General features: G+C 43.3%; 1 protein-coding gene across 1 annotated transcript in view; it reads right to left on the reverse strand.

Moving 5' to 3' along the window:
• Nucleotides 1-227: 227 nt before the first annotated feature.
• The window catches only part of NIP7 (nucleolar pre-rRNA processing protein NIP7), a 56,916-nt gene continuing 36,205 nt past the window's right edge, over nt 228-20,938 (reverse strand). Inside the window, exon 5 of the mRNA XM_070398062.1 lies at nt 228-354. Coding sequence (XP_070254163.1) covers nt 316-354 — 39 coding nt within the window. The 3' untranslated portion in view covers nt 228-315. The remainder of the gene's footprint in view (nt 355-20,938) is intronic.

Consider the following 20,938-nt stretch of genomic DNA (forward strand, 5'->3'; position numbering starts at 1 on the left):
GATAGAAAGGTGACATCACAAATAAGCCCTCTGAAATAAACAAAAAACACATATACCGTATATAAGTGTTAGAAATAGAGATTGGCATCAAACACAATGGGAAACGGCTCTGAACACATACGCCTGGTGTGTATGAGTCACCTGAGGAGGCTGTTAAAAAGGGCAGATCCCCTCCCATCCAGACTTGAGGTCTCTTCCTCACCTTGAATCTTGGCTTGCCTCCTTACTTTCACCAATAGATTGTGGCGCGCCTGGTGCCGAGCATGTTACCAAGTCAGGTCCTCGAGAGGCCTTGAAGTTTCCATCTCCAACATCTTAGAACGTTACTCCAGGGTCTGGCTGCCATGAAGAAGCCTGGAATTAAAGACCAGCCATTTAAATGATGTCTCAGCCAAGCCCACCCCTTAATCGATTTGTCAGCTGAATGCAAACACATGAGTAAAGCTAAATGAGCAGAACTGCTCAGTCAACCGCAGAATCATGAGAAATACTAAAACACTAAAAAAATAAATAAATAAATAAAGTCCAGTGGGTATGGATATAGAACCAGAAATCAGCATTTTTATCAGGTATTTTGGGTGACCGAGGTGAGTCATCTGTAGATAACTTTGGGAAACATTGCACTTTGTAAAAAAGTATATTAGCTATGTCTTTATCTCTCATACATTGAGTTGGTAAAAGTACACACCATTTCCTTTTCTACCTCCACCTCTATTGAAACGGTTCAATAGTGATTTTAAAAACCCTCAGAGGGTATCCTGGAAGAACCTCTCAGCGATGGGTCAGGGTTGAAGATATAAATCTGGAGTAACACAAAAGCAAAAGTGGGCTTTCTGAGAGAAAAGTGGGTGGGGTCCTTCCAGTAGTACTGATGTCACAAGCTTCCTCAAAGGCACCTGGGCAAGGACAGGACCTTGGAGAGGAAGGGCCACATGGTGAGTGCAGGGAGATTGGACCCTCGGTGCCAAGGGTCCCAGCTAGCGGACGTACCTGAACCCTAGGGTGGAGGCAGTCAGCTCTGCAATAGATCTTTCAGTGATCAATGTGGACTGAAAGCTACAGGGCCCTTCGCGAATGTTTTGTACCATGTAAAACCCCGGAGGGAGGGAGAGAAGAACGCCCCCATATATTACAGACTAATTTGTCATCACTGTGGCAAGTGAATTTAGGATCAAATCAAAGTTTTTTTTAATTAATATTTAAATTTCTGTTTTATAATTTCAAACGAGTAAGTGGAAAGAATAATACAGTGAACTCCCATATACTTATAATTTAGATTCACCAATTGTTAATATTTTTCCACATTTGGTTTCTTTGAGATACGTTTATTGTTGTTGTTAATAATGATAAGCCATTTCAGGAAAAGTTGTAGACATCATGACCCTTTACCTCCAAATAATTCTATCTTCAAAGAATAAGAAAATAATTTTACATAACCCCAGGGTGATTTTCTAATTCAGGGAATTTAACATTCGTATAAAACTATTATCTAACATGCTGTCCGTATCCTTTTCCAATTATTATAATAATGTCCTTTGTGGAATTTTGGTGTGTCTATGTGATTCAGGATCCAATCCAGAATTACACAATGCATTTATTTATGTGTCCTTCCTCTCCTTTAATCAAGTACTTTCATCAGGCTTTCTTTTTCTATCATGACATTGACTTCTTTTTTTAATCCTCGCCCAAGGAGTGAGGATATTTTTCCCATTGATTTTTAGAGAGTGGAAGGGAGAGAGGAGGGGAGAGAGGGAGGGATGAGGAGAAAGAGAGAGAGAGAGAAAGAGAGAGAGAGATCAACGTGAGAAAGACACATCGAATGGTTGCCTCTCTCATGTGCCCTGACCAGGCCAGGGATCAAACCCGCAACTGAGGTACATGCCCTTGACCGGGAATTGAACACTGAACTTTCTGTCTACAGGCCAACACTGTAACTACTGAGCCAAACTGACCAGGGCGATATTGACATTTTTGAAAAGTATGGCATCAAATTGAATTTGAGTCAGAAAAATATTGTAGCCTATATGTATTGATTATAAATTCATAATTCACAATTTGTAACATGTTAGCCAGGAGGTCTAGATTGGAATCCTGTCTATGCCACTCGCAGGCTTGGTAATGATAGGCAGCTTTTTCCATCCCTTTTATTCTAAGTGGATACCCAGTTATTGCAACACCATTTGATGAAAACACAATTCCCCATTGAATTGTTTATATGTCTTTCTTTAAAATTGATTGACCATATAAGTGTGGTTCTTTTTCTGACTTTCTATTCTGTTCCAGTGATTTATTTGTGTATCCTTATGACAATTTCACATTGTCTTGATTACTATAGCTTTGTAGTAAAGCTTGAAGTCCTTCAGCTTTGCTCTTATCTTTCTTTAAAAAATATTTTTCTTGATTTCAGAGAGGAAGGTAGAGGAAGTGAGAAACAGAAACATCAATGACGAGAGAGAATCATGGATCTGCTGCCTCCTGCACACCCCACAGTAGGGATCAAACCGGCAACCTAGGCATGTGCCCTAACCAGGAATCGAACCATGACCTCCTGGTTCATAGGTCGATGCTCAACTACTGAACCACACCAGCCAGGCTTACCTTTCTTTTCTTTTTTTAATATATTTTTATTGATTTCAGAGAGGGAGAGAGAAGTCCTAGTTTCATGAGCTATTTTTTAATCATAAAAGGATATTAAATCCTGTTTAAAAAATTTCTGCATCTATTTGGGGTGACTGTATGATTTTTCTCTTTTATTCTATTAATATGGTGAATTACTTTAAATGGTTTGCAAACACTTAACCATCCTTTCATTCTTGGGGAAATCCCACTTGGTTATGGTGTTGGTCTTTTTTATATATTGTTGGATTCAATTCAGTACTATTTCTTAAGGATCTTTGCATCCATATTCATGAGAAGTAATGGTTTGTAATTTTTCTTCTTGAATGTCTTTAATAGTTTTTTTCAATCCCTTTGAAAAATATTTACTGAATAACGATAGTTAAGTACACTGTCAACCTAAGCAAAACTCAGCAAAGTGCCTGCCACAGTGTCCTCAGTAAACGCTGGCTATTTTGGAGTTGTTGTTTCTAGATGCTATGAATGACCCACCTCGTCAAGAAACTTGCTTTCTAAGAGGAAGATGGCACTTACCACATGAGACATTTTTAACATCAACATTTTCCTTTTGTTATTGTTTCACACATTAGAAAAGCCTCTCCCTGCTGCTGTCCAGGTATGTGCTCTGACTTTTATCTCAGGTAACAGCAGGATCAGTGTGTGAGATTGTTACAGAATTTACCAGGCAACCGAAAAATACACAGGAGTACTTGGAGGTCCGGGATAAACCCATTTATTTTCAGATGTTTCACATGCACTAGTATAGTGACTCAGGGGGTCAGTTCTCCAAATCCCGAGTAAGCCAATATGGAGGAAGCTCTCTCTTTATACCCTTCCGTTTCTTTGTCTTCTATCTGTTTCCTAACTAGCAGGCTTTTGTGGTGGGCTTCCACAGCCCCTCCTGAGTCAGTTAGATGGGGAAGTTAGATGGTGTCGGTGACCTCCCCTCTAGCTAAGCTGTTCCATGCTTTGTTTATGGCCCCTTGTAAATTGGGAGTAATTAGGAAAACAGGTCTTGCTAGACCAGATAGTGGAGAAAGGGGCCAGTGACTTAATTATAGGCTATCAAGGATGTACATTAGGTTACTGGCACCGATTCAGATTGCTACCCCGCCCCCCCCACCACCCAAATGTCTTATTTTCCCCATCAAGATGCTGCTTCAGGGGAGTTGTTATTTACCTTGCAAGTTCATTTTACTGCTTTTGTATAAATAGTAAAATTGGAACAGGAAACTGTCAAGGAAATCACTACGCCCACAACCCCGGGCATGGGAATCAAACTAGTGACCTTTGGGGCAGGGGACAAAGCTCAATCATTTAAGCCACATTGGCCAGGGTTGTACAGTTTTATCTATACAATATATTCCTAGAAGTGGGGATAGCTGGACCAAAGAATATATGCTTTTATAATTGTGGTAGATATTAGCCAATTACCCTTCATACAAAATGTATAGTTTTACACACCCACACACAATGTGTGAGAAAGCCTGCTCTCATAAAATCTTACCAACAGTGTGTGATCAACAGACAGAGCAAGGAAGTGAAACAGAAAGTGCTAATACATACAATCAGGAATAGAAGCTGTGGTAAAAATGTTGTTTCAAATCAGTGAGGAGAAGGGGGCCTTTTATAGTTGAAACAAAATCATAATAATTAAAGCTTTTCCAGAAATTTTTTCTGGAAAGAAATAATTTGGCTACGTATCCATATACCAAGATAAACTGAAGCTTGATCAAAGATTTAAACATAACAAATAAAAAATAAAGAGTATTATTCCACCTATTCAAAGTTCAAAAATGGATAAAACAATTACAACAACAAAAGCATGAGTGACAAAAGAATAAATAGAAAAACTGGATTCACCAAAATTAAAAAGTTTTGCCCTAGCTGGTTTGGCTCAGTGGATAGAGCATCGGCCTGTGGACTGAGGGGTCCCGGGTTCAAGTCCGGCCAACGGCATATGCCTGGCTTGTGGGCTCGATCCCCAGTGGGTTGCGTGCAGGAGGCGGCCGATCAATGGTTCTTTCTCATCATTGATATTTCTATCTATCTTTTTCTCTCCCTTCCTCTCTGAAATCAATAAAAAATATTTTTTAAAAAAAGTTTTGTGCTGCAAACAAGACTGAAACGACAATCCGCAGAATGGGAGAAAATATTTTCAAATCACATACAAGCATACCTTGGAGATATTGCAGGTTCAGATGCAGACCACTGAAATAAAGTTGAGTATTGAAATAAAGAGATGGTAATCTTTTTGCTGGTGGAGGGTCTTGCCTTCAATTTATATAAAAACACAACGCCTGTGAAGCACAATAAAGTGAAGTGAAATAAAAATTGGTATGCCTGTATCCCATAAGGGACTTGTATTCGGAATGTATAACGAACCCTTACAACAATAAAAAGACAACCCAAAACTTAAAAATGCACGAGGGATCTAAGTAGACATTTCACCACAGAAGCTATACAAATGACCAACTGGTATATGAAAAGATTCTCAACCTCATTAGCTGTCAGGGAAATGTAACTCAAAACCATAATGAGATTCCCCTTCACACCCACCAGGATGGCCACAATTAAAAAGACAGACAATAACAACTATTGGTGGGTATTCAGAGAAACTGGTACGTACACTCATGCATTGCTAGCGTGGATGTAAAATAGAGGATCCACTGTGCAAAACATACTGGCAGTTCCTCACAAAGTTAAACACAGAGTTACCACATGACTTGGTAATTACACAGCTAGGTATACCCCCAGGAGAGATGAAAACGTATCCACACAAACACTTGTTCACAAATGTTCATAGCAGCGTATTCACAATAGCCAAAAAGTGGAGACAACTCAACTGTCCCTCAACTGATGAATAAATAAATAAAGTGTGGTGTGTCCTTACAATGAAATATTCTGCATATAACCTGCTCAAAGAGCCTCAAATAGAGTGTATTATCAAAGTTTTTTAATTATACCAATCTGAACGTTTCAGAAATTGTATCACACTGTAGTTCTGATTTGCCTTTCTCTCCCTATACATGAAGTTGAATATTGATTTCTATAGTTAGAAGTAATAAAGGAATTATCAATCTCCTATCCACAGCAACTCCTGAAAAATAATCCTAATAGCTAAGAATTTCTTTTGAGTTGAGAGGGCTCTATTTCTATATGCCAAGCATGAGCCTGCCTTAGGATAGTCCTTCTGCCTGGAATGGTCTCCCACCCCAACTTCACATTCAGGTTTTATCATTCTCAACTCACATTAAATGTCACCCCCTCGGTGAGCGTTGGGTGGCTGCCCAGTGACTCTGATACACCATTCTGTTTTCTATCTCTTCATAGAACTCATGGCTACATAATATGTTTCTGATTTGTGTTGAGTGATCGGTATGCTCACCATTGTATCCCCAGTATCTGACATGGTGCTAGACACACAGTAGATGTTTAATAACTATCTGTTGAATAGATAAATGCCCAACTTCTGGAATGAGGAAAAGGGGTTAAGTCACTAAACAGTTTCTAAACAGGATTTTTTGAAACTGGAATGTGGGAAAGGAATTTGACCTTGCTCCTGGACGAAGACTGCCTACAGGCAGCCCCTAACCCTGAAACTTTGTTCTGAAAACATTTTAACTTCGGGCTGACTTTGAACAGTGGACGTGAGACCCACCCTCGGTTAAGTTCAGGTTAGGTTTGGGGCACTGGGATATTTTCTTTCATCCATAATCACTGGATCAAGGCCTATAAATCAAATAGTTAAGACACAAAACACAAACAAGGTCGTAATTTGTTTCTTCCTGCCCTCTGTTTTTCTTGGCAAGGAAAAACTCAAGCTTTTCCTGACTGGAGATGGGTAATGACACTGGGGGGTGATTCATTAAAAGTGGCCTGAGTAACTGGCCTTTTATTTCTTCTCATTCTTTCCCCTTATTGTCCCAACTCATGTAAGGAAACACGTTGAATAAAATCATTCTCCTGCTGATAAAGAACTTTTCCTTGACTCTTTGTTCACTTGCAACTATATGTTCCCAGAATCAAAATCTTGGAGGCCAGGTTAGCTAAGGGTGATGTGATGGGCATTTCTGATAGAGAAGGGAGGCCAAGAACCCTGGCTCATGGAAGCCACTTCTTTTACCCCCTTTTCTTAACAACGCTGTCTTCATTTGTTAGGAAATGTTTCCCTGGGACCCTGGCGGGAGCTGGCGTGGTCGTGGGCAAGTCTGGGAACCTCCGTTCCCCATCTCTAAAATGGCTGTCACAATACCAGGACTTTCCTCTTAAATGTGGGACCTTAATGTCAACCATCCCTAAGGCCTGGGGAGAGAAAAGGAAGTGGTAACAATAACAAATATTCAATTTAATAGGACACATGATGCTAAGAGAAACTGCAGAATATGCTCTTCTCATCTTTTACATGATACACTGCTGTTTTACTTGAAATGTTTTTAATAATTTTTTTAAAGAAACAAATAATAAATTTAAAAACATATTTTAAAAAAAAGGGCTGCACAATAATAAAACAAAATACTAACGGCTATCTCAGGGTGAGAGCTTGGAGTTGATTTTCATTTTCGTCTTTATACTTTTATATATCTTTTTAGTTATTTTCACAGATTGTATATTACTTTTGTCTTGAAAAAAATCATAACAATCAAATTTTACTTTACTTAAGCAGGTTTATGAGCCCCAACCTCCTGTACCTCTGTGTGGAAGTAGAACAATTTGTTTTCCAAGAAGTGGGTGTAGAAGGACACAAGTGGGCTGGGAGAGGTGGGGGAATAGATGTGACCATGAGCCGGGTCAGGGTGAGGCTGTGGAAAAATACCGGTGATGCCACACCCTCAGCATGGTTGTGGCCACGGCCACTATTAAATCGCCCCCATTGCTTTTGTTTCTCCCTCCATGTGAAATCATCCCAGTGCCTCTCACCTGCAGTTGTAAAGCTGGCTTCCTTGCCTTTCTCATTCTTATTGTTTCCCTCTGGGCCTACTGCTAGCGCACTCTACCACATCTGTGGATTCCCACCAAGGGGACCAGCTCCTCCCTCAGGGGACCCAGCCAGGAAAGGGAGTGAGAGGATAAATCTGTGGGTCCCCCATGTTCTAGGTTGGTGGTTCTTGTTGACTTCTTTAAAATATGTTTCTATTTTTTATGATATGTATTTATTGATTTCAGAGAGGAAGGGAGAGGGAGAGACAGAAACACGACAATCACCGTTTGGCTGCCTCCTGCAAAGCTCCTACTGGGGATCTAGCCAGCAACCCCGGCATGTGCCCTGACCAGGGATCAAACCATGACCTCCTGGTTCATAGGTCCACACTCAGCCACTGAGCCACGCCGGCTGGGCTTGGGTGTTCTTGGCTTTTGAGAGGGGGCTCAATAAGTAGCCTGCCTCCTCCCTCCCAGGCTCTGAATCAATTGCGGATCTGGGTGGTCAGGAGATGGATCATCTTCTGGTAAGGGGATAGGTTGGAGAGTGTGGCTGAGTGTATGTACTGTAACCTGACTGAAGACTTTCACGCCAGTCCCGGGCAGCAGTGGACGGGTGCCCTCACCATGTGAAGTGAGAGAACGTACCCTCCCTCCCAGGATCTTGGTCCTAAGAGACCAGAAAGAGGAAAACACCGGGCATCTCATGCCCAGTTTCTCCTAATGCTCTCCCTTCCCTAAGTGCAAGGGGTGAAAGACACGAAGGGAGCCTGGAGCCTTCACATGGATGACCCGCTGCACTAGGAGGAAATACCTGGAGTGGGGAGAAAGCATTTTCCTCTCCAAAAGTTCTTTTTTTAAAAAATATATATATTTTTATTGATTTTAGAGAGGAAGGAAGAAAGAACCATAAATGATGAGAGTGAATCACTGATTGGCTGCCTCCTGCACGCCCCCTACTGGAGATCCAGCCCGAACCCAGGTCATGTGCCCCTGACTGGAATCGAAGCCAGGACCCTTCAGTCCACAGGCTGATGCTCCACCCACTGAGCCAACCCAGCCAGGGCATCTCCAAAAGCTCTTACTATTCCTTGAATTACAGACCCTTTAAGAATATAGAGCAAGCTATAAACCACCAGCTCAGGAAAGTGCACAAATGTGCTGTAGTTTAGTATGAATGGGTTATAGCTGCCTGCCTTTCCCTCTCTTTCGGTCTCAGTACTCCTACCTCCCTGGGAGGAACTGTTCCTTTTTCAACCTGTGTGAATCAAGTGGGGCTGCCAATCAAACTGCTCCACCTCCTCTCCTTGGAGGGGGCTAGATGATCCAATCTGTCCAATCAGAGAAGCTCAATTCCCTGGCCCTGTTGTTTCAGAAATGGGCACTGGATTTAAGACAGCCAATCAGAGAACAAGAACTAAGGAAGAGGGTAGGAGAAGAGGGCTTCTTTATTTGAAGAATACTAAACCGGAAGAGGGAAAGCTTGGGGCTCTCCACAGCTGTTTTGTCTACCAAGTTGAAAGTCTAAAGAATGGAGCCCAAGAAAGCAGAAAGCTGCCCTGGGGACACCCTTGAATCCAGTCATAATGAAATCTAGACTTGTTACATGAGCCACTAAAATTGCCTTTTTTTCCCCCCTCACACTAGTGCGAGGTAGACTCTGTTCCTTGCAACATATGCACACACAGAAGTTGACCTCCAATATGTAATACCCTTCGTAATACTTTAAGCAATAAAACAATTAAAAAAAAAAAAAAGAAGTTGGCCTCCACTTTCAGGAGTGCTCAGACCATAAAGCCCAAACCTCCACTGGCGGTCCAGAGGCCCTTCTGTCTGTGGTGCCCATTATAAATTGGAAAATTGGTCAAGTACTCTAAAAGATTCAGATAGAACTGGCCACTGCATTTGGGGCAGTAAGACTTGCTTCTTGCCCTGACTGGTATGGCTCAGTGGATAGAGCGTCGGCCTGTGGACTGAAGGGTCCCAAGTTTGATTCCGGTCAAGGGCATGTACCTTGGTTGCCCGCACATCCCCAGTAGGGGGTGCGCAGGAGGCAGCTGACGGATGTTTCTCTCTCATCGATGTTTCTAACTCTCTATCCCTCTCCCTACCTCTCTCTTTAAAAAATCAATAAAACATTTTTTTTAAAAAAAGACTTGCAAAAAAAAAAAAAAAGAAAAAAAAGACTTGCTTCTTCATGTTGGCGCTATTTCTGCTTGCCAGCAACTTGGAAACAACACTGAAAGCACAGGCTAGAGGGCACATAACTTGAGAGAAAACAAGAAACATGGATGTGTTAGAATGCAGGAAATACCAGGAGAAAGTGACTGGTCCTCTTTTTCTTTATTATTATGAATGACAGTTGGAGGTAGAAAGGAAAGAAAGAGAGTCCCACCCTGTTATGCCCAGATTTCAGGATCCCCAAGAAACCACATCAGGGAGCCAGCCATGTCTGATGCAGAAGCATAAGAGTCTGTATTTCAAGCTAGCTTGAGCTCCCGGTCCACCACACTCACCAACACAACGGCAAGCCAAGTGGCCGAGAGAGAAAACTCTGTATGGAGACAGGTTTTATAGGGGGTTGGAGTAAGGGGAGGAGAAAGGACTGTGCTCAGACGATTGGCCAGGCGCAAGTCGGTGTCTTGTTCCTGGGTGTGGCTAGCAGAGTCTTAGACTTCCGGGAAGAAGCTCCTTGCCAAGCACGTGGCCAAGGTAAGATGGAGGGCGTAGCCCTTACCCTGGGGCAAGATGGAGGGCCTAGCCCTCGCCCTTTCACACCCAAATCAAAGAGGATGTGTGGGCAAGTTAATCTGCAAAGGCACCAGGAAGTTGATGCAGGATGGTGTAGAAAAAGCTATGGGATGCCTAGCTGGTGTGCTCAGTGGTTGAGCATTGACCCATGAACCAAGAGGTCACCAGTTCAATTCCCAGTCAGGGCACATGCCCAGGTTGCAGGCTCGATCCCTGGTGGGAGGCAGCCAATTCTCTCTCTCATCAATATTTCTCTCTCTCTCCCTTCCTCTCTCTCTAAAATTAATTTTTTTAAAAAAGAAGAAGAAAAAGCTATCAGATGATAACAGGTAACATATTAAGCATTTACTCTAGGTTAGACATTACACTGAACACTTTACATGTATTATAATAATACTAGGTGGTGGGTACTATTGTTATTCCCATTTTACAGATGGTAAAACTGAGACTGAGAGGGATTAGGAACTTGGTGAGAGGGTCCTACAGCTCACAGAGCCAGGATTCCATAATCAGGGCAGCCTGATTCCTGTGATTCCTAACCACTGTGTCCTTCTTCTCTGTCTAAAGGCTTGGGTTGGAATTTAGCTTCTGTCATTTGCTGGTTGAGTGACCTAGAGCAAATCAGCCTCTCTGAGCTTGTTGCCTCACCTGGAAAATTCAGATACTATACTGAATAACTTTTTTTTTTTAAATCTTTTAACTCAAAAATCACCCCTTCCAAAAAATTTTTTTCCAAAGCTTAAAAAAAAACCCAACTTGACAAACTAGGATTTGTATTCCTGCTGTGAGTTCTCCCCTTCAAGACCATATAGATTGGTTTTCCCATGGATTTAGGATCAAAGGGTTCCTTCGGGTTATGTGTTCCTTTGAAATGGTTTTCAAAGCGAAGGGGGGTCTGGAAGGCCTTCGTCCATGGGGAGTGAATCAGCATCCCAGAGCACAGGTGACAAGTCCCAGCCCATCCCTTCACTGTCTGATAAGCCCAAAGGTCACAGCTCTAAATGACCCCACTTTTCCTTCTTCCTGGCCCTTTTGTGGGTTTTCTGATAAGGTGCCCTAAGCCATCTGTAACAGTTTTTTCTCTCTGCAAACACAGTCCCCAGGGCATGCACTCCGCCTGTGAGCTCCCCAGCTGCTTCCAGCTCTCCCTCTGCTCACAGCCCTTTAATTGCTGCATTCCAACAAATTAGCCATGTGACAGAAGATTATTTTTAACTTCAATAGAGCAGCTCCTTCTCTTTTAATATATCATGCTTGGCCCACATTCCCTCGGTGAAAAGGGCACCATCGGCTACTTCTGAGAACTTTTAATTACTCTAATTGTTTGCAAAACTCTTAGAAGTTTGGGAAAGAAAAATGCATTTCTTTCCCCATTTTCCCATTTGCTATTTAACAGAAGCTGAGGCCAAGTCCATCCCGGGTACTTACCAGCTTTAATGGGTCTCCCCAACCCCCCTCTAGACTTCTCCCACCTGTCCCTCTCCCACCTGTTCTCAACAGGAGGGTGTTCTGAAATACAGATCCACTGGGAGGATGAAGAGGGGGCAAGTTCCAGAGTGACAGAAGCCTCCCACCCCAACCCCACACAGAGCCCAGAAGGTGGCAGAATGGGGGTGGCCCCAGGAAGACAGCGCTAAGCACCTCTTAGGTCTGAGAAGAGCCTCCAAGAAAGTCCTGAGATTGAGCTTGACACTGAGCCGGCCCTTTCATGCTCTAGTAAACTGCACAAAACAGTGAGCATCTCAGTGACACCGTATGAACCAAAGGCCTTTCTCCAACTTTCCTGAATTTCCGAAACTCCAGATATTTCTCTAAGCTCCGGAGGCCAAGTGGGCAGTGTGGCCAGAAATGACTGCAATTTATGCCTCGTATTTATTCTTGATTTACCAGCATAAAAATGGAATGACACAGTGTGCACCTTTTTCCGTGGACTTCTTTTCTGTTTGAGATTCATCTGTGTTGTTCCAACCTGTATGGTGTTTTTCTGTGGGAGTAGCAGGAATAAGTTGGGGGTAGTAATTTCAGGCCTAACCAGAACAATCTCATTAAGGAGAGACTTCCCCAGAGGGAGGGTAAGGCAACTGCCATAGACTGTGGTAATGCCATTTAGACACAGCAAGGTGTTCTTTTTAAAAAAATAAATATTTTAAAATTAATTTTGAGAGAGAGAGAAACATTGATTTGTTCCACTTAATTGTGCATTCATCGGTTGCTTGTTTATGCTTTGAATTTGTAACCTTGGCATTTTGGGACAATGCTCTAACCAGCTGAGCCACACAGCGAGGACATGGCAAGGTACTTTTGACTCAAAAGAAGTTGGCAAAATATACCTCAGACCTCACCCTTTGACCCAGTTATTCTGCATTTAAGAGTTTCTCTTGCGGACAGATATGCTCACACCTGTGTGACATGTTTGTGCAAGACTACGAACGGCAGGATTATTTTTCATAGCCAAGGATTAGAAACAAACTAATACCCATCAGTAAGGATCTGCTTAAATAAATCATAATGAGTCTAGACAATGGAACACTTTACAGTCATAAAAACACGAGGAGGTTTCTTATGTATTGAAATGAGATGATCTCCAAAGTGAAGAAAGCAACTACCATGTGCCAGGCCCCTCTCGACGTACTGAGAATACATTACATGAAATAAAATCGCTTCCCCATGGAGCTCCCATTCTAGGGGGAGGAGTAAGAAAAAGAAAAATATATTTGTTTAGCGTGCTATCATTACTGTAGAATAAGATAATAAAGGGGGTAAGATAACATAAATCTGTCCTTTTAAATATGCATAAAATATCTACCTCGGACAAGATACACCAGAAACTGGTAGCGCTGGGGAGGGAAACTGGGAAGCTGGGGGGCATGGAAAGAAGAACAGATGTTACTTCATGCTCTTTGTATCTTCTGAATTTTTAAATTATTGAAATGTGTGACCTAATCCAGAATTAATGGATATAATAACAATTTTTTTTTTAGTTGGAAGAAGTATTTGGCAGTGTTTCCAAGCACCTGGGCCCTGGAGTTGTGGGAAACGCCCTACCATTTTTTAATCAGGGCAGGAGGAAAGGGCTAGCTCCCAGCTGTCACTCACCGCAGTCATGAACCGAAGTCATAGCATCCCTCTGGTAAGATAAAAGAGGCACCGAGAGAACAGAAGGAAGTAAAATCAGTCTTGAGTGACATATGTTTCACGGGTATTTAGAAAAGCCTTAGGCAGCTCCTTCCTAAATTTGAATTAATGTCAAGAGAAAATCATTTCAGGAAATGTGAGTTCCTCTCTTCAAACTTTTTAGGGCCATACCGTTCTGGTATGAATCACATGGTGCCAAGTTCATTCACAGGGAACATCTGTGTGTGGGGAGGTGGAGGGAGGGGAGCTTAATAAAGAGGCCATCTGACACTGAACTTGGACACCTCCTGTCTTTTTCCCCAGCTTCCTCTGGGTTGTCCATTTGTTTGGTTGTAGGGGAAGGAAGGTCTATAAAACATTTATGGTTTAATTTTTGGGGTTATTCACAGAACATGAGAGAGTGGCAACATGGCTCTGGCCGTGTTGGAGCATAGTTCCATATACCAAAAGGTGTGAGTTCGATTCCCGCTCAGGACGCAAACCTGGGTTTTAGGTTCAATCCCCAGACAGGGCATGCACAGAAGGCAATCAATATCAATGTTTCTCTCTCTCAAATCAATAAGTGAGGATTTAAAAAAAAAAAAGTGGAAACATTGAAAAGGAGCCTGACTAAAATCTTTGTGAATGTCTGTATTCCAGAAGCTTCCCAGAGTTGTTGGATGATGGTTCTGTGATTACTAGAAGTTTCCTTGTGGTCATTAGTCAACCAAAATGGGGAAAACAAGTTTGGCTTTGAATAACATGTTTATAATTATCTTATCTCACAATAAATTACCCCTTTAAAAATCCTACCATTATTTTTATTAACGTTTAATTACCAGTTAACATAGGAATACATTCTTCCTTTTTGAAAGAATTAGTGTTGCTAATAAAGTTTGGGTTCCCTTTAATCATTCCCCACAATGCTAATTTAATTGGGCTGGCGTGTGGCTGACAATAAGTTACTTGATTATAGTGATTCTAATCTGTGGCAAAGTGTGAGAACCACTTGTCTAACTGGTAGAGGGCCCTTGGAAACTCAATAGTAGAAAGGTTGGAAAACGTGTATCTTTCGATACAAAAAAAATTATTTTCTTTCTCTAAGTGAAGGGTGAGAGTTGCCTTTTGAGACAGATTGCATTTCAGCAAATAAGTGAATTGTGCAAATAAGAAGCCGATATGGAATCCTAGAAAGGGATTTGGAGACAATGGGACCCTAAACTTATCCTATAAAAGCTGCCATTGTCCTGGGCATGTTCCACTTCTGCAGATGATTAAGATGTGGCCTGAGACTAGGGACTGAGGAAGACCTGATTGAAGAAGTCTCGTGCCGAGAGAGAGAGAGAGGAGAGAGAGAGAGAGAGAGCTGGAAAGGTCCCCATGGAAGGGGAAGCCAGACATGGAAGACTGTCCTGTCCGACACAGTAGCACCATCTGCATGTGATTATCTAATTTTAAATTTAACTGAATTAAAATGAAATCAAATTAAAAATTCACTTCCTCAGCCATAGCAGCCACATTTCAAGTGTTCAACGGCCACATATGAGTGGCTACCCTGTTGGATGCAAATATAGACCATGTCCATCATTCAAGAAAGCTCTAGGTATGGGGCAGCGCTGCTCAAGAAATTACCTAGCAGCTAGTTTAAAATTTTTTCTTTCCTGAAAAGTAACAACTTGCTTTGTTACCAAGCCTTCAAGAACGTTTTAAAAGAATAACAACAGCTCACATTTCCTGGTCACTTATGTACTGGTCCATCTCTTGGTTTCCTCTGCAGCGGTTCTCAACCTGTGGGTCGCGACCCCTTTGGCGGTCAAACGACCCTTTCATGGGAGTCGCCTAAGACCATCCTGCATATCAGATATTTACATTACGATTCATAACAGTAGCAACATGACAGTTATGAAGTAGCAACGAAAATAATGTTATGGTTGGGTCACAACATGAGGAACTGTATTTAAAGGGCCAGAAGGTTGAGAACCACTGCACGGTAACGTAAGCACACGGGGATTTATTAAAGGGTATGGAGAGCGCATCAGGAAAGCTAAGAAACAGGCTGTAGGTTCAACATCCAGGCGTGAAATGACACGTTACGTCTAAAAGGACAGCGTGGGCCTAGTGACCAGAGGCCGCCTCTGCCCCGACACGGAGACCCCAGAACTGCTCAGCCGCCTCCGAACCGCGTGGCCTTTGCCATGATCAGCTCCAGCGAAATGGATGCTTCCCACCTGCTTCTCCCTCCACAGGAAGCCCTCGTCCTACGTCCTGCTCAGTGGCCTCTCAGTCACAACCAGAACCGCAGCTGCAAGGCGGGGCGGGGGGGGGGGGGGGGGGCGGTCCAGGAAGCAGGCTGGGAAGGGGTTGGAGTGGGTTTTGGACGGACCGGACCGGCTAAAGAATCTGCCAGGACTTCCTGCCTGCCAAGTACCGTAAACACGCCTGCGCTCATGTTTCATTCGGACAAGAATTCAGCAAGGAAGGGCCGGTAAATACCCGCTTTGACAGATGAGTGGTGGGGCGCACAGGGGGGTGCGCTGCGCTTGGAGAAGTGAGGGGGGTCCGCTGCCCACGCTTGGAGAGAAGTGAAGGGAAGTGGGGCAGAGGCAGCGGCCTGGAGAGGCCCTGATGGAGGAGGACAACCCCCTAGAACGCAGCAGCTCAGCCCAAGGTGACAAGGGACAGCCAGCATGAACTGGAGAGCTGGGGGGGGGGGGGGGGGGGGGTGCTGCCGGGCGCACGCAGGCCAGGTGCCAGGCCCCTGCTCTCCCCGCAAATCCATGCCGCCCCCCGTGGGAAGGACCAGAACTTAACACCCACAGCAAAGATGTAAGAACACTTCCCTGGTCCCATTCCCACAACCCCAGCGGCCATCGGTGGCAGGGAACAGAGTGTAAAAGTGAAAAACTCAGCAGGGAAGGCTTCCAGAAGCAGGGCAGTTTTCATGGGTTAGAGGAGAGGCCGAGTGTGAGCTTGGGGGTGGCTCTCAGAAGGCGGAGGGTTGCAGATGAAAGGTCGAGCGTGCCCTCGTGCCAAGACGCACAGGTGGAAGGGGGCAGCCGCTGGGGCCTATCAAAGCAACGTCCTTGACTGAGGATGAGAGAGATGAGTCAGTGTTTGGGAGAAAACAATGCAGAAGCTGGTTGGGAAGGGAACGCATTGCAGGACCCAATCATGTGAAACCCTCCCTACAATGATAGTGATGTAAACATATGGCTAAAGTATGTATTGAAATTCCCTTTGCAGCCGAATGAAAATCTCGGGGACTAAGACCTAGACACTTGTAACAAACCCGCCAGATTGATTCTCTTGGTTTGCCTGACATGAGGTGGACTCTGGTTTCAGCTCCCCCTCCCTGTGCTAGAGCCCAAGCTTTCGGTGCCTGGGGGCTGGGGGTCCCTGTGCACATCATTCCTTCCTGGAGACATTCTAGAAGGACAGAAAAATAAGCATGTCAGGAAGAAGAATCAATCTCAGGGAAATGGGTCTTGGGTGCTGAGAAATGCAGAACAACCGGAGGAAGGGGCATCAACAGCCCAGACACTTGCACTTTAAGAAGCAGTATCAGTAACTAACATGTTAACAAGTCTTCTCCTCTGCCAGTAAAATGCTAGGCAACTGGATGATGCACTAAAGCATTTGACCCTCACGGCAGGCACCTATCCCAGAGGCCACCTCCGTTTTACAGGTGAGGAAACTGAGGCTTAGAGATCCCACAGCTAAGAACTGGACTCCAGAGCCCAGGGATGGAACCATCTTGCTATGATGCCATGATTTCTTCTTCCTTATTTATTTCCCTATTGTTATTATTATCTACACTAATAAAAGAGAAACATGCAAATTGGTGTCACTCCACTACACCCACCAGCCAATCAGATGAGTATGCAAATTAGCCCAACAAAGATAGCGGTTAATTTGCATATGCAGGCGCTAGAGCAAAGACTGAAGACTGAAGAGGCTTGGCTTCTCCGCTGCCAAGCCTCGCTGCGGCTGGACCAAAGGCCTGGGTCCCAGGTGCTAGAGGAAAACGGGTGCCGGCAGCCAGGAGAAAGAAGGCCTATTGCACGAATCTCTTCATGCAACAGGCCTCTAGTTTTTTGTATGTTTTTTAAAAATATATTTTATTGATTTTTTTACAGAGAAGAAGGGAGAGGGATGAGAGAGATCGATCAGCTGCCTCCTGCACGCCCCCCACTGGGGATGTGCCCGCAACCAAGGTACATTCCCTTGACCGGAATCGAACCTGGAACCCTTCAGTCCGCAGGCTGACGCTCTATCCACTGAGCCAAACCGGTTCGGCTAGTTTTTTAAATAAAGCTCCCAGGGGTTAAGTTCTTTTTTAAAAAATATTTTTTAAAAATATATTTTATTGATTTTTACAGAGAGGAAGGGAGAGGGATAGAGAGTTAGAAACAATGATGAGAGAGAAACATGGATCAGCTGCCTCCTGCCCGCCCCCTACTGGGGATCAAGCCCCCAACCAAGGTACACGCCCTTGGACCAGAATCAACACAGGACCCATCAGTCTGCAGGCCAGCGCTCTATCCACTGAGCTAAACCACATAGGGCTCCCTATTATTTTTCACATGTTATGTTTGCTTACTTAGTGGCCCCTCATTCCTCCAAAACCTAGAAGTTTCTTTCTTTCCTTTTTTTTTTTTTTTTTTTTTTTTTGAGAGCTATGTTTATTAAAGCTGGGGACAGTGAAACAAAGGCAGGGCTTAAGAAAGAAGAGGCGAGATCATAGCAACAGGAGCGAGCTTAGCGGAGGCTGCCTTGGCCCTTTAGAAAGTCAGTCACAGAGGAAGAAGTGAGCCAGCTGGACTGTGTGGACTCAGGAAACAAGTTACAGAGGCAACAGAGGGCCCTTGGAAACAGGTTCAGGGGTTAGCCCAGGACGAGCTGCCACTGTTCGCTGCTCCCCTGGATGCCAGTCTCCTGGGAACCTTTAGAGCTTAGGGGGGAAAAGCAAAGATGCATGCCCAAGGAAAGAAGTATGTGTGTAGTAGGGAGGGGTCATAAGGGGGGGCTGTGCTCAAGAGAGAGAGCGTGCCAGAAGTTTCTTAAAGTGTGATGATCAAATCATCTTTTGACACCCTTACCACCAGCACATATATGTTTAATTTATGTGAGCTAGATGGAGCTTTGTGACCCAACAATCATTCACTCTATATACTTATCCCAGCTACGCTGCAGACATTCAACCGCTTCCAGAGAACAAGTAGATGAAGTGAGCCCTCTTATTTCATATAGTGCTGTGATCAAGTGTGAGGGTCTTGGAGCCAGTCACAGGTTTGAATCCTGCTTCATCCACTTATTAGCTGTGTAACCTTGTACCAATGTTAAAAGAAAAAATTTTTTACAACCTATAAAGGGTTGTTTGTGGAAAAAAAAAAAGAGAACTGCTATTGGGGCATGAAATAACAGCTGGAAAAGTTTATGATTCGAATGCTTAAATATGTAAATATTAAATGCTTAAATATGTATTTTATAAACGTGGTAGGTGGGTGAGTTCTCAGAGGAGCTCATGGTCTCACTAGAGAAGCCAGCAGCCTGCTGACCCTCTCAGGCCCCTCCTATTGAGAAAGACCAAGCAGCAAGAACAGGGATTTGTGGTTAAATGTTAACTTGTGTTTATTCCTCTACAACTGCCCCATGTTTAATTTGGCCAACCCAGTGAAGATTCTTTCGTAAGCCTGTGTGTAGTTTCTAAACACCAGACCTACGACCTTTACACACATGCTAAACATTTATAGACTGGGAGAGTTCTCCTTTTTCTCCATCAGCAAACTGAATAAATACCAACATCCTCCTCTCCCCTCCAGAAAGTATTCTTTGATCTACGCTAAAGATAAACTGGTAATAAATCATCCTGATCAGCTAAGGGTTGCAAAGCAGATTCTTTGATAAGCCAATTAACTACAGAGGGCACTGGGGCTTGTTTCTTCCTGATGTTGACTTAGATTCTTAAAGCCATAGAATTTTAGAGCTGGGAAGAGACCTTATAAGGTTATCTCATCAAACTGTTTGATTTTAATGAATAAGAAAACTGTGAGCTCAGGGGAAGAAAAAAGCAGTTTAGAATCATGTACAGATGTTAATAAAGATCTGTAATGGAAATGTTTTGTCAAACAATTCCTACAGCATTTTAAACTTTGTGAGGTATTGCTTCTTATGTCCTTTATAATCTGGCGATCCAAGTACAGTGTTTGGGCCTGGAATTGGAAATCTGTATATGCTAAGCCTCAGCTTTGAGCTGATGTCAGAAATATCTGAGAATCACTGCTGCCCCCTGCTGGAAATTTAAAATACCACAGGCTCTCAAGCTTCTATGGAATTTTTTTTAACAGTCAAAAAGTTATAAAAGTAATAATTCCTTAGGTTAAAAAGTTTGAACAGCATGAAAGAGAGTAAAGAGAAAAGCAAAAATTTCCCCTCTACAATCAGACTTCCCGAAAATTAACTACTGTCAATTTTTTTCTGTTTATTTTATACTTCATTACTTTCTCCTCCTATTATTTGAAATTCCTTCCTTCTACTATTTTTATATTCACTCTGTTCTCTTGCTAACTTGAGTGCTTTACTCATTTGTTTTCAAAATTTCTTCAAAACTGCATTTAAGCCTACAAAATGTGTTTAATGACTGTTTTTGCTGCATCCCACACCTTTAAAAAATATACATATTTTTTTTATTTCAGAGAGAAGGTAGAGGAAAAGAGAGATAGGATCATCAATGATGAGAGAGAATTATCGATTGGCTGTCCTCCATTGGGGATCAATTGGCTGCCCTGAATATCTTTGCGCCTATGTTTTTGGGCATAGGATAAAATCTAGGAAGAAGTTTAAGTGCAAATGCATGTGATTTTAAGTTTTGATAAATACTGCCAAATTGGTACTTTCCATATATTTAGTAATTCTATCGTTCCCATATCTGCCTTGGTATCAAAACCAAAATCTCCCAGAGAGTTCATTTAAAATAGCTCCTTCTGCACATCTCTTCTCTGTTCTAATTCAGTGGGGGAGAATCTGCACCCCATCCTCATCCCCATCCCCACCTGTGATTCTGACATACACTCAGGACTGAGAAGGGCTACATAAGCTACCCATTTCTTGCTACACTGCAGCAGATGGAAATGTGCTCCCACATCCTAATCTTAATGTGGTTACTCAGTTCTTATTCACCTGATGCTTATCCAGTGCCCACTGTGTGTGCAAGACCCTATGCTCTCTCCCCCAGAGGCAAGATTGTACAGATGGTGTGGTTATGGATCTCACCGCTCCCATGGGTGGTGGTGCTGGGGGCCAGTGGGTGTGTTGGCCTGTGGCTGGGGTTTGGGGAGGGAGCAGTGTGTGGGTGAAACTCAGGAATCCTGCAGCACTACAGTTGGCAGGAATTTTAAAAAGACCCAGCCCTGACCTCCATGACATGAGCATGTGTTTAACAAATAAGGAGCCAGCACAATTGGAGGTCTCCTCAGGCAACTGCTACCAGGGGTTACCACAAGTCAGCACGTCCTTTCCCACTGGGCCCTTCTAATCC

This window comes from Myotis yumanensis, unplaced genomic scaffold (genome assembly GCF_028538775.1).
Source record: "Myotis yumanensis isolate MYYU_CA2020_CCGP unplaced genomic scaffold, mMyoYum1.0.hap1 SCAF_18, whole genome shotgun sequence".
In the NCBI taxonomy this organism is placed as follows: Eukaryota; Metazoa; Chordata; class Mammalia; order Chiroptera; family Vespertilionidae; genus Myotis; species Myotis yumanensis.